This window comes from Mustela lutreola, chromosome 5 (genome assembly GCF_030435805.1).
Source record: "Mustela lutreola isolate mMusLut2 chromosome 5, mMusLut2.pri, whole genome shotgun sequence".
In the NCBI taxonomy this organism is placed as follows: Eukaryota; Metazoa; Chordata; class Mammalia; order Carnivora; family Mustelidae; genus Mustela; species Mustela lutreola.
In genome coordinates, this window is record NC_081294.1 from 119,660,020 (window position 1) to 119,673,515 (window position 13,496).

At 33.3% G+C, this 13,496-nt stretch overlaps 1 protein-coding gene across 2 annotated transcripts in view; it reads left to right on the top strand.

The window, feature by feature from the left end:
- Positions 1 to 6,522, top strand: part of SLF1 (SMC5-SMC6 complex localization factor 1) — an 87,259-nt gene extending 80,737 nt beyond the window's left edge. Inside the window, exons 18-21 of one of the 2 annotated variants that reach the window (XM_059175471.1) lie at positions 91 to 221; positions 2,161 to 2,253; positions 2,651 to 2,833; positions 5,422 to 6,519. In XM_059175471.1, coding sequence (XP_059031454.1) covers positions 91 to 221; positions 2,161 to 2,253; positions 2,651 to 2,833; positions 5,422 to 5,903 — 889 coding nt within the window. In that variant the 3' untranslated portion in view covers positions 5,904 to 6,519. Of the gene's footprint in view, positions 1 to 90; positions 222 to 2,160; positions 2,254 to 2,650; positions 2,834 to 5,421 lie in introns of both variants that reach the window. The other variant, XM_059175472.1, reaches the window with a different exon arrangement.
- The last annotated feature ends 6,974 nt before the right edge of the window (positions 6,523 to 13,496 follow it).

Genomic DNA, 13,496 nt, shown 5'->3' on the forward strand with positions numbered 1-13,496 from the left:
GCTAGATTTTAAAAAGTACTCACTATGTAATGTACACTGCCATGCCTTGGTGAAAAACAAGCTTTCATTTTTTTCTTACTTTATTTTCAGAGAGCTGAACCTTGCTAAATGTTCATCGTTAAAAAGATTGAAAAAGAAGTCAGAAGGAGAATTATCATGTTCCAAGGAGAATTGTCCCTCTTTAGTTACAAAGATGAATTTTCACAAGACTAATCTGAAAGGTATTGCAAGTATCTAAGTTAATTTATGCTAAGAACTTCTCATGGTTGTGGTCAATATTTGCAAGTTTTACACACTGGCCCCAATGAATCCTTGAACTTGACAAGTTCCAGAAAATACCTTCTTCAATGGTATATTAGGGTTTTTGTTTTTTTTTTTTGAACTGTCATGTACGCAGAGAATATGATTATTTAATATTCAGTGTAATAGAACATTTCCCCCCTTTCTTTATCCCCCTCCTCTCCAGATACTAGCTCATATTGAGCTCATTCCAGACTTGCCCGCCTTACTTTTCTATTCCACCTCAACCTGTGCAGCTTGGGATTACAGTCTTTTGATTTGAAAGTATAATTCAGTCTTCATCTCTTTCAGTCCTAGACATTTTGTGAACAAAGCATGAGGAGTAGGCTATGTTACATAGCTGTGTTAAGCATATGGACTCTTTTCTCCCAGGCATTGAGCCCAGACTATGAAATGTGTTTGGCTTTTGGTTCTAACTATACTGGAACCTAAGTACCTAAAGGATGGAGTAACAAGAATAGTGCAGTAATAATTCACTTCGTGCCTCTTTTGCTTCTTAACTTCTTAATTCACAAATAGAAGTTACCTTCCACAAGTCTATACCTGACCAAAGGAAGTTGCGGAGTCTCTTGTTAATGAGCTGTATTGCACTTTTAATATACAAATTATCATTAGGACACCAATGTAAACAGAAGGAGTGAGGCTCCTATAATCTCTCCACATGATAAAAGTTCATAATTGCATTTGATGAATTTGCAATAGCTGCCCGTTTAGCTCAAAATGTGAAAAATGTATTAAAGTGGAACTCTGGTATTAACTACATGAACAGTGTCCTTTTTCTTTGTTTATTGTGTCAGAAAGTAAAATGAATATGAATGACTTTAGTCTGAACAGCAGAGGGAACTGGGAGGGAGGAAGAGAACTGAGAAACAGTAGAGAAAAAACTTCAAAAGCCTTTCCCTGCATGTAAAAGAAATGTTTTGGTAGAAGTTACAAAGATAATCTATAAAATTGAACACTGTAAAAATGTGCTACTTAGTATGTTATAGCAAGAAAGGGTTTGATTCAGTATTTCATTTGTTTTCCAAGCAATTGCTTATTGTAAGGTTTTTTAAATTCCCTTTACATCAAATTATCACTTACATCTTATTAATCTTGGTTACAACAGAGATGGATATAGACTCTTTTAGCCAACAGGCACTAATTGCATCCCTCCTAGAAAAAACTTTACCATTTCATTTGTCACTCTTATTCAGCTTTAAATGGTACTACATTTTTCCCCCATGTGTGTGTGTGTGTGTGTGTTTATATTAAGATTCCCCCATTTCTCCTTCTCTGTGCTGCTGTAGCCAAGCCAGACAGCCTATTGAGAAGCAGCAAACCATCTGTTAATGGATTTGAAGTTCTGAATTATACTTGAGTGTGTAGAGGCACTCGTGCTTAGCCAGAAACATTCATTTGAATTAAGCTATAAATGCTGTATAAAAAAGAGCCATACATTTAACGTAGGTTCATGAATAAATTTAAGAGAGGGCAATTGCACTCTAAACTTTTATTGCTTCAAAACCCAGTATTTTTGGTGTTCTCTGATCATTTGGGGCTTTTATAGCCGGATTGAAGCTTTAAACCTTGAACTAGGGGGAGACAATGCCTGTATTAAACCTTTTGCAGTAGAATTTCATTGCTGAATTGCTGATAGAACAGAAGCTCTATGGATTGGTGGGTATCCCTCCCCCTCTTTTTCTTTTTTCTTTTTTTTTTTTTTTTTTTTAATGCAAGAGATGTTTAAACCAGTCAAAAGGAAAACTCAATAAATAATTTTCTGGCTTGTGGCCAGATCTCCTAGTTCATGCCCTTTGATTATTTTCTTTAGTTGATATCTTGTCTTCTCTGGAATAATCTATTAATTTTTTATGGCAGGAGAAACAGCCCTCCATAGAGCTTGCATAAATAACCAAGTGGAGAAATTGATTCTTCTTCTCTCTTTGCCAGGAATAGACATCAATGTTAAAGGTAAGTTATGTATTTTTGTAGTCTGATCCAGTGTCTTAGTGTTTGTGGTATTAGTGTTATGTCAACATTAAGAAAAATCATTTAAGTATATTTACCTAACATATCTTTAAAATATTACCAGTTACAAAACCAGGAAATCATCATATATTGACTTGTAACTAATAGCACAGAAACATTTTTTGTCCATTTTTGATGGATCTCAAAATCATTATTTTAAAATTGTTTTAATTTATTTTTCTTACGATTAGAAATATGACCTTAGGCATTTCTATCAGAACATGCTATTTCTATATGAAGCACCTAGAAAGTCACACTGATAAAGGAAGTAGAATATCAGTACTTTACTGCCAGAAGTCCTACTTTTGCTATTTTAAAACTTGCTTGATTTCTAATTTAGACAATGCTGGCTGGACGCCTTTGCATGAAGCCTGTAACTATGGCAACACAGTGTGTGTCCAGGAAATTTTGCAACGTTGTCCAGAGGTAGATCTGCTCACTCAAGTGGACGGGGTGACTCCTTTGCATGATGCACTGTCAAACGGACATGTAGAAATTGGCAAGCTGCTACTACAGCATGGGGGTGAGTGCATTTATGCTAAACGGGTTTTGATAAATTATCCAGTTTTTTGATGAATTCCCTCAGAGGTAGATAGCATTTTATGTTTAAGGTCTGTAAGGAAAAACGCCCTTATTCCATATTAGTGAAAAAGATTAAAGTCTCCTAGAATGAAAGCATTTTATTTAATAGGGATACCTTTCCATAATATGTAAATATTTATTTGTTCATTTTCATTAATTATAAAGCCTATTTAGGTTTGTGTATGAGAGTGTATTTTGAATTGAGTGGGTTGGTTTTAAATATTAATCCTCTTAAAGTGTGTAATGTTTTTGTGAACCAGCCATTTCTGAAAGCTTATTAATAAATGAATGTAGGTGTTCCATTGTGGTTACTTGGGTTTTCCATTCTTGTTTCATTTCTTCTATGTAACTGTTAACTCGATTAATCCTTTTTTTTTTTTTAAATGAGTCATTTCTTTATAGACTACAAAAAGAAAGATATCCTAGAACATCTCCATTCACGTTTTGCAGTCAATCAAGTTATAGTGGAAAGATTTTTTTCAAATGGTGGTAACTGTTGTGCAGGGGTTTTGTGATGGAGATAACTTGAACTTAATATTTCTCTGCTGCTTTTTCTGATTTTTGATCTCGTTATTTTAGAAAGCAACCCTACTCCCCTCTTCAGTGACATTCTTCTTACATGTGAACTGAATAATATAAATTTTATGTTAAATTTTGCTGATAACTGATTTGTGTTTTAGAAGAGAAACAAAGGGAAAGTGATGACTAGTTTATAACGCAGAAATAAAAATTTGTGTATATTTCCTGTTACTTTTATTTGTCCTGATTTTAACTGGAAATTTAAAATTATTTTCTCCTGTAATTAAAGCTGTTTCATTCTGCATGAAAATAAAATGCAAATTTTCTTTAGCCCTCCCCCACCCCCCCATGTAGATACATATGTGAAAGGTTGTATAGCTTGGTAGCAGAAGCATTTTGGTTATTTATAGTCTTCTCCTGCCCCCTAAAGGCCTTAGTGTGTCTGTTTTCCTGACACCATTTCATAATCAATATATTTTTCAGTTCTTCTACTTTTTTTCATATTATATGTTTACTAAACCATAACGTTCTGTCTCCTGTGTTTTTTCTACTCAGTCATGTAGTGACATTTGAAGCCTATATTTGGCCTTGCTTCAAATGATCTAAGCAGTATAAGAGACATTGCTGTATTAAGTCCAACTCTTTAGAGAGTGGGATTATACTGACCAAAGTGAATTTTCCAGGGCTCTTGTTGAAGAACAGTACGTGGGTGACTCACCCACGTACTATTCATTGTCGTAAAAGAAGAAACCTACTTGCAGTTGAATTTAGAGGTCCTTTGGCAACTGTACAGCTTAAGCTTTGCCTTAGTCATATTCTGTTTGGACCTATCAAATCATTTAACATTTAACAGCATTATTATAGTAACTATATCATTCTTCTTTGTGAGTTACTCAGTCTTGAAAGAAGTGATTCGGAAGGTTATTTATGTCTCTAAAACTTTTGTTTACTTTCGGTATCTTGTCTATAATTTGTTTTTTTTTGTTTGTTTGTTTGTTTTTGTAAGAGGAGTCACTTGGTACAACTTTTTGAAATACAATGAAAAGAGATCTAGTTTTAGAATTTTATTTTTTCCCATAAAATTAAATTACATATTATCAGTCATTGACCTTTTTATATTAAATATATTTTATAAACTAGGCCTTTACATATGTTGCATCAGCTTCATCATTAGGAATTTTTGCACCTATGATGTGTTTTCAGACAGTATCTCTTATGTTGTATAGTAGGATCTTCTGATTATGTCTTCTAGTACAAAAAATCTTAGATCTTTTATAACATCTTTATGGCAGAGTACATAAATAATGACAGGACTTGACAGAGTACTAACATACTGAGTCATTGTTGTTTTGCCCCTCCTATATTATCCTTTACTACCTAGGGGATAAACTCTTCAGTGTTTGCTCTGTATATAAATTAGGTTTAGCTAGGACAGAAAGATGAAATCTAACTTTTGACTCAGAGCAGGTAACATTTAATTTTTTGTAAATCAGTTACATATACTAAAAATTGAACATAAGCGAAGGTTAATGAAGAGTGTGATCTGTGTCTGTGCATGGTTTTATACTCTGTTCTGTTGTAGTCACCTGTTAGCAATGGAAGGAGGTAGTACTTCTTTCCCCTTGGTGAAATAATAAGATACATTTAAGACTTGTATACATAATGAGGAAGAACATATTTTGTTAATATCTTCTGGGAACACTGAAATTCTTATTTCCGCATGACAATTTATGAAGTTTGATATACTTTTTTAAAATTTGTAATTACAGTATTCATTGAACTAAGGCTTGTGTTTTTAGGCAAACCTAATTAGGCATTAACTAGAATTCTGGGGTTTTAGGTGTACCTTTATTAGGCAGTCAATATGTATGGCCAGTTAATTTTGTCAACATGAATTTGTACAAAATATGATTGTAAACAGAGACCTGGGTGCTTTGGAGAAATAGAGAAAACAACTGTTCAGCTGCCAAAATAAAAATGTTTTGACATTGTGCATTTTCTTTTTCACAGGCCCAGTGCTTTTACAGCAGAGGAACTCTAAGGGAGAATTGCCTTTGGATTATGTGGTATCATCTCAAATCAAAGAAGAACTATTTGCTATTACAAAAATAGAAGATACAGTGGAGAACTTTCATGCCCAAGCAGAAAAACACTTTTACCACCAGCAACTTGAATTTGGCTCATTTTTACTTAGTAGAATGTTGCTAAATTTTTGTTCAATTTTTGATTTATCTTCGGAGTTCCTCTTAGCTTTCAAAGGGTTAACTCACCTAAATGAGCTGCTTGTGGCTTGTAAGAATTATAAAGAAACCACCAGTGCTCATACTGACTGGTTATTGGATTTGTATGCCAGAAATATAAAGACATTGCAGATGCTCCCAAATATTCTGAAGGAACTGCCTGATAATTTAAAAGTGTGTCCTGGAGTGCACACTGAAGCCTTATTGGTGACATTGGAAATGATGTGCCGTTCAGTCACAGAGTTTTCATGATGGTGCCAAAAAATATGAGTCAACTTTCTAACATACTTAGCTTGCTTTGTCTTTTCTTATACACTTCATAGCTTATAAACAAATATTAATTTATTTATTGACAGAATTTGTAGCTTTGCTAACTTTCAAAAGCACTTAAAGAACTTCTGCAAACCTATAATGTAGGCTTCTGTCTTTTTCCATGTTGTAGAATTTGACTCAAAAGTAAAAAGAGTTTCATTTGGTATGCACTGCTTTCCTTAATCTTTATTATTTCTTGATCTGAAAGTGATATTTATTTATGTTGTACCTGTAAAACATCTTAATTTAAATATTTTTTGAAATCAAAATGTTCTGTCCTCTCTTCCAGGGATTTAAAGTCTTAGAATCATGGCAAGGATATTAATGCAAATGTGCAACTATACGCATGTAGCTCCCGTTTATTCTCTGTAGGCTGTTGGACTAAAATACTCATTTTAGTTTTGTGTGTTTGTAAAATAAACATTTCTAAAATTTACAATAATAACACTCTCTTGGTTTTTAAAGGCAGTGAATGTGCCAAGTTTGACAGTTTGATCCCTTGATCTACTTTAACAGTTCATGTACAAAGTTTATTTCTATTCCATGTAACCACTGTTCTGTAAGCAAAAACATACTGCTACATAGTAAGTTTTGCCAAATATTAAGATATAAGTGGTAACTAAGTAATAGATTTGAGATTATCTAAAATCTTAATGTGTAGTATGAATTTACATTTCAATTTGCAGGTTTTTTCCCTAACAGTAGTTTATAGTAAAACTAAAAGAAAGGGTATGGATAATAACCACTTTTGAAATTAGAGTTGCTTTCCTAGTGGGAATAAGTTACATTGTGGTACAGCTGGAAAAGAATCATTAAAACTTCCATTTAGCTTTTATGTAACTAAAGTGATGATCTCACAGCAATTAATCTGCTAAAGAAGCACACTTTAGTTTTATCTTGGAAATAGATCTTTTAACAAGATACAAATTCTGAGTGTTTTATTACTGCGTTATAATCTAAACTGAAAACTGCTACATTAGTATATCAGCGCTGAATAAAAATCAAAGTTTTTTTATTTTCCTACTAAGTTTTTATACACACTGTAAGAAATATTGTTTCTAGTTAGCCTTCAAATGTGAAACCCTAAAAGTCTCGGTAATACATACTTAATCCTAAAGAGTATCAGAGAAACCATGATGTAGCAGAAACTATCTAAGGAACTTTAAAATGCTCAGAAAGAGTCAGTAAAGTGTTTCCCAACATGATGAATGAGAACATTTTTATTCTGAACAATAGCCCCTTTACTTCACTTGTGAAGGCATTGAGAATAACGTTTACTAGGTTAACTAATACAAACTTAAAAACATAGTTTTGACATCTAACCGGCACAGTTGTGTCTAACTTCTGATTAACTAAATTATAAGACAGGTTCGTTTCTGAGCTTCTGCTTTCTTACTTGTCAAATGGAAATAACACCAGGTATTATCTGTGCCAGACTTCTTAGCCTGTCACCTTAGTAGCACTTAATAAATGTTGCTTCTTTTCGAATTCTTACCTCCTTTTTTTTTAGTTATAACAAATTATTTAAGCAAGAGAGTAATTGCTCCTGTTGGCAATAATTCCAAGTTAATAAAATAACCAACAGCATGAGTTAGGGTTTTGCACTGCTAAGAAAAGTAGTTTTCTAAATTAAATGTTCTTAAGGAATATTCATCTAGTTGCAATTAGAATTAATGTTTCATAACTGTTCTATCTGCCAACTTCTACAACTCATGATGGTAAGAAGTATTAAACACTAAAAAATGCCATTGAGGTCCCTGCCTATTTTAGTAAGTTGTCATTGTAGTTTTGCATTTATTCAAAAGTGCCACTTAGCAAGCAGATTACTGTGTTCTGTGTCCTAGTTAACAATAGCAATATACGTCCATGAATTTAAACAAATGTATATGAAATTTAAACCTTCAGTGAGAAACTTCTTTTTTCTAATAGTATTGCCTAAGTTTTATTTTAGAAAATATAATAATTGCTTCAGATTGCTTAGAGGTAGGGGAAATGGAAATATTAATAAATAAAATTCATAGGCTTTTTGAGTCCTGGCTTTTAGTTGTAAATGGCTCAGAGTTCCAGCAACTGAACGCAAGACTGAGTTATGCTATTCTTTCTTGTATTTTGCTAGATTTCATATCTGTAGTTCAATAGATCTGGCTTTTTTTAAAAGCCCAGCAAGGCCTTTATTACAAATGTAAATAAAGGCTGGAATAAGATTTCTGAGCTGTTAAGATGCAGCTTTCCACATATGTAATCCGTAGAAATATTGGGAATATAAAAGATTTTAGAATTTTTACTGGCAGCTCCTTAGGAAGGGTCTTTTCAAAGTTAAGAGTTTTCTAGCTTGATATTAGCTTTCCTATGGAGAATAAAGTGGCCCATTTATATACATTTTCTGTCATTTCCTTAATACCAAGATGACCAGGAAAACATTCTTCCTTGTATAAATAAAATGCGCAATCAGTGTTTTTATTGTTTCTTGAACTCCTACTATATTCCAGGTGGTGTGCTGACAGGCTGATTACGATAAAAGGAAAAGCTTACAGTCTAGGAAGGTAAATTGAAATATTGAAATATTGTTACTTTTATTTCCTCTGTATAGGCTATTGAAAAAAAATTCAGTTTTATGTGTTTCTAAAATGTATAGTAATAATTGGTTTTCTGTTTTAGTTTTTAAATGTGAATATTAAACAGATCTAATAGTTTACTTCTTTGATCTTTATGATTTTCGCAATTGTGTTTCAGAGAGAGTAGAATACAGGGTTTGCAGTCTTTGCAAACTAATAGCATTCCCAGGTAGATACAAATGCCTTAATGCTAGGATACTTTATATAAATGCCAGGAAGCATTTGCCATTTTTGTCTATGCTGTTACAGAGAGTTAAATGAATACCTTCACATGAAAACACTGTTGCTGGAATGTGCAATCCATATGCCTTTACACACCTTTCCAGTTATGAACTTGATGAGAGCCTGTCACTGTTGCTCCTGAAGCAGTAGGAAGGGGTCATCTTTGAGTGACATGAGGCACTCTTTCCCTCAGGCATTCATCACGTAGCTTCCACACCAATCGCACCTCCTGCTGACGTGGAGCTTGCAAAGTTCTGAATGATAATTGTTTTTATAACAAATGTGGATTGAGTTAGAAAGGTCAGCAATGGCATTATTGGAATTAGTCTGTGCCTGGTGTTGTCAAAACTGCAGACATCAGTTCCATGGAAACATGGAATGGTTAACTCTTTCCTGTAAATCAAATTATGTTATCAAAAAATTCACCTTGTAGGTTGGAAGGAATTGTGGGAGGAGGATATATTCTGACAATTATTTCCTCTGATACAGAATTAGAAGTTACTGGGCTAACTTAATGAGAAAATGTTGTGGTATTGTTTTTGCTTGGTTCCAAAGCCTATATCTTTCAAGGTATTGCAAATTTTACAAAAAGCAGACCTTTTCAGATGAAATAAAAGATAATTTTAACATCATTGATCACTAGATTTTTTAAAAAGTATTTCCTCTTAAGTAAATGCTAGTTTTCATATAGTGCTTTCCAGTTTATGAAAGCCTCAAGCTCAAGCAACAAAGACTTATAAACTCGAATTTATGTGAATTGTTAGGGGGAAATAGATTAAATTACTTGAAAAAAGAGGCTTCTTAACATTTTCCAATCACAAATCCAAATGATTCACTTTTAGGGGAGTTGGCTATTTGGGAGTACTTTGTGTGATAAGCAAAATGATAATTTGTATATTTGATATAGGAGTATTTTCCAGTATCTTACATATTTGAATTCATTACTATAAGCCTTTTTATAAGTATAGATATGTAGTTTTTGTTATGAATTCATTTAAACTGTGTTAAAAAAAGAAAAACCTAAACTATAACTCCTAGTACTAGATAGAAGTGATTTTTTTTTTCATAATACTGTCTTTGTACTGTTAGATATATATTTATGTTTTTCTTTTTAAAGCAAATATTGTGAACTTCTCTGGATTTTTTTAGACCACTTCCTGAATTAAGATCCAATAGTATTAAATCAGTGAAGTAACCAACAAATTGCTTTTGAAAGAATTTTAAACAACAAAACAACATTGTTTTGTTGTTATAAAAACAATACTTCTAATAAAACAAGTATATAGTATTATTTATATATGTAATTTGTAATATATAATATTGCCCTTAACATAGACCAAAAAATAAAAGTTCCTTATTCAAGCATTTACAATTAGCCTTCTTCAGTTAGAATTGAAACAAGTATTTCCACCAATTTTTACTTTAATTATGGTCCCCAAATCTTTTTAGAATAGTAAACCCAGATTTGGTTAATCTGATCTTCCTCTCAAAAGCAGCTGAATTGGGGCAAATGAAAATTTATGCGTAGTGGGTGTTAAACATTAATAGAGAATGGCTAACTACTCTTTGGAACATAGGATTTAGTTCTACTGAAGAAAGGAAGTTTTTTAAAAATTTGCTTAGCAATTCCAGTAGGTTAAGTTTCACTGAACAGAAAATCTGGAATCCAACTTTGAATTTACACCTATTATACTATCATTTATCTTAATAGTAGATGAACTAAAATTCCAATGATTCTCCATTTTTCTGTCCTCGAAATAGTCATGTTGAAAAAATCATTAATCTTAAAGTGGTGACAGATAAAAAGAACTTAGTTTGTTGTCAGTACTTCTCAAAGGTTAGGTCAGCAATGGTTTATGTCATGACACTGATAAATTTTTCTAATGATCAGAATGGTTTGATTTATAATAGTTTTTTCTTTTTGTATCTGACTTCATCCCAAAGATGCATTTTGTTTCGCATTGTTTCTTGTTTTTCCTACATAGAGATGAAATTACAGAGCAATAAATAATACTCAGTATAATTAAAATGAAACCTTACAAGCAGAATTACAAAGTTGAAAACTGGGCAAAGGGCTGAGGGGGAAAATGGTTAGGAGTCATTCTAGTCTAAAAAATCAAGAGGTTATTAATAGATTGATTGAAAAAAGTTAATGAAAGTATACAAATCAGACAAAAGGCATATAGGCAGCTTCTCTACTCTCACAAATAAACTTTTTGAAAGTTTTGTATAATGTTCAATAAACCAAATGGTTGAGATAATTGTTTTATGGAAGGTTTTTTAGTTGAAACTCAATCAAAAAGAAGAATAAAAATAGCAGTTTTACTGGTATTTTCAGAAATAAACTATCGGACCAGCAGTATTCAGTCCTTTCCTCAAGGTTAAGCAAATCTAGTTTCCTTCCCCGTGACTTTAGTTCCCTTACTCGTCCTTTCAAATAATGTGTAAGTTCATACAAAGTCATGTTATTGGAGGAAATGGGCTTACGAAGTGAAGAGCCATTTATCAAAAGTGGTTAGAGTGGGTTTCCCAAAGCTATTTTTCTTGACTAATTTTAGTTCTTTTTTAAAAAATGGGATGTAATTAAAACTTACTTCAAATATAATTACATGGTGGAAAAAATTACAGGTAAATACATTGCTAATAGTGATGTATTTATGATAGAATTTTGAAGAGTCACTTCTCCAAGTTTTTCTGTAACATGATTTTTATTTATAATGCCAGTAACTCTTATTTTTGAAAGTAGTGCTCTTAAGATAAATGCGAATCAAGTCTTGAAAATTTTCTAAAGCTCTTATTTAAACTGACATATAACTGGACTTTTAAAATGTAAAGTACATTTTAAAATATGCCATTTTTCTTCAGGGAAGGTTGTAATTAAACACAGTACCATCTAATGCGGATCTCTAAAAAAAATATATACCTGCACTATATGCCCCCTCCTTTAAGAGTGAATCTGGCCCATCCTTTTACTGGCAGGCTGCTTCAGTCCTCTTTTTAACCGCTTTCCAACTAGTGTGTAACCGTGTTGGGGTCATTCCTCTAGGAAGATTCTTCAATTACCAAAGATGAAACTTCCTCCATGTAATTATCATGGGGAGTCATGAAAACATAGCTTCACTCTTGGCCTTTTCTCATTTCAGAAGTATTCGTAGAACCTAAAGAATTTGTCTGATTTTTTTTTTTTTCAGATTCGACACCAAAATGCAGGGAGAACACTCAGATTGAATGAAGGCTACATTTGAATCTATTTGAAGAGAGGTTGCTTCTGTGTTACCAAAAATTTTTTTCTTAAATCATCACAGACCTGGAAAAAATTCCCTTTTTTACTATTGATTTTATTATTTGCAGCACTATGGCAGATACAGGCAGTTGGTTGTTCACTGAGAGAATTCTGAGTTAAAGTGTCTTTGCCATTGTTCTCCAGAGCATATTATTTGGCACCTCTTCTGTGAAGGCCAGGAAAATGGTTTCTTTTAAGGTATTGTTTTAAGGAGTATAATTGAAATAGAATATTTTAACAATGATTTTATATAAACTCATTGGATACCAGTAATGTAACTACAGTACACTAGGGTATATCACATTAATGTGTCTGAGGGGGGAGGATTTCTCACCTGCTTCTTGGGGGGTTGTCACAGTTATGGGAGATCATGGAGTATCAGGTACTTCTGTGTTCTCTGCATTAACATCATAGTGCCACAAGAATGGTGTGTACCTGCTACCCCACCCCAGGAGAGTTGGTGTGCCTGACTCCTGGTTATCAAGTGCCAGATGTTTTGTGTTGACCCCCCCCCCCCAAAAAAAGGTTTTCTCTATTATATCCGAAGATGCATTTTTTTTTTTTCTAATCCTACAGGGAAATTTTTAAAGTAATGTTCAACTTCAAACAAATAAAACGGACCACCACATTGATCTATTTTAAAAGTAGTTTTTCAAACATAAGAAGTATTTGACTTTTCCCAGTGGGTTCCCAGGTGCTTCAAAGACCCTGCTGTAAATTTGCTAGTTCTGTATGTTAACAGAATCTGCTGTGTAAGAGTTCCAGATCAAAGGTAAGGGGTAAGAATACCATTGTGTAAGATCCAGTCAGAACTTGAGTTAGTTGCCTCCCGTGTTACATAAGTCAACAGAAACACATACATTATCCCTCTGTATAATAGATAATAGACACTTAAGTCTTGATCAGAGTTTTTCAAGAGTTTATTAGTTCTTGACAGAAGTAAACTATTTTCCATGATTTCACTATTATAGTTTATACACAGATTTGGGCTTATAATTGTCATCATCATTGCTATACAAAGGAGGGATGTTTTGAGGGAATTATGTCAACTTGAGTTGTAAGGTTTCTAATAAAGCCAAGAAGTGGTACCCTTCCTCTCAGCTCCCTTCTGTAGCCCAGCTGCCTCTCTAATTACTGTTGACTTGTCGCAGGTGGGTCTCCTGTGATCAAGAGCTGGTAAGAGTGGTTGGGGCCAAGTGTGCTCCTTTCTTTATGCAGTCGGCATTTCCCCTAAACTTGTTACTATTTGAATTCCAGCAAAATAAAATGTTGCCTTATGCCATTGTGAAGCTTGTCTTTGATAGGAACTGGAACTGAGCCTATCCTGCTGTCTTGCCACAGTAGCAGTAACAAGCCAGGTCTTAGGATCTCTTCCTCCTGAGAAGATGTGCTTTGCAGGTTTCTTCACTGACT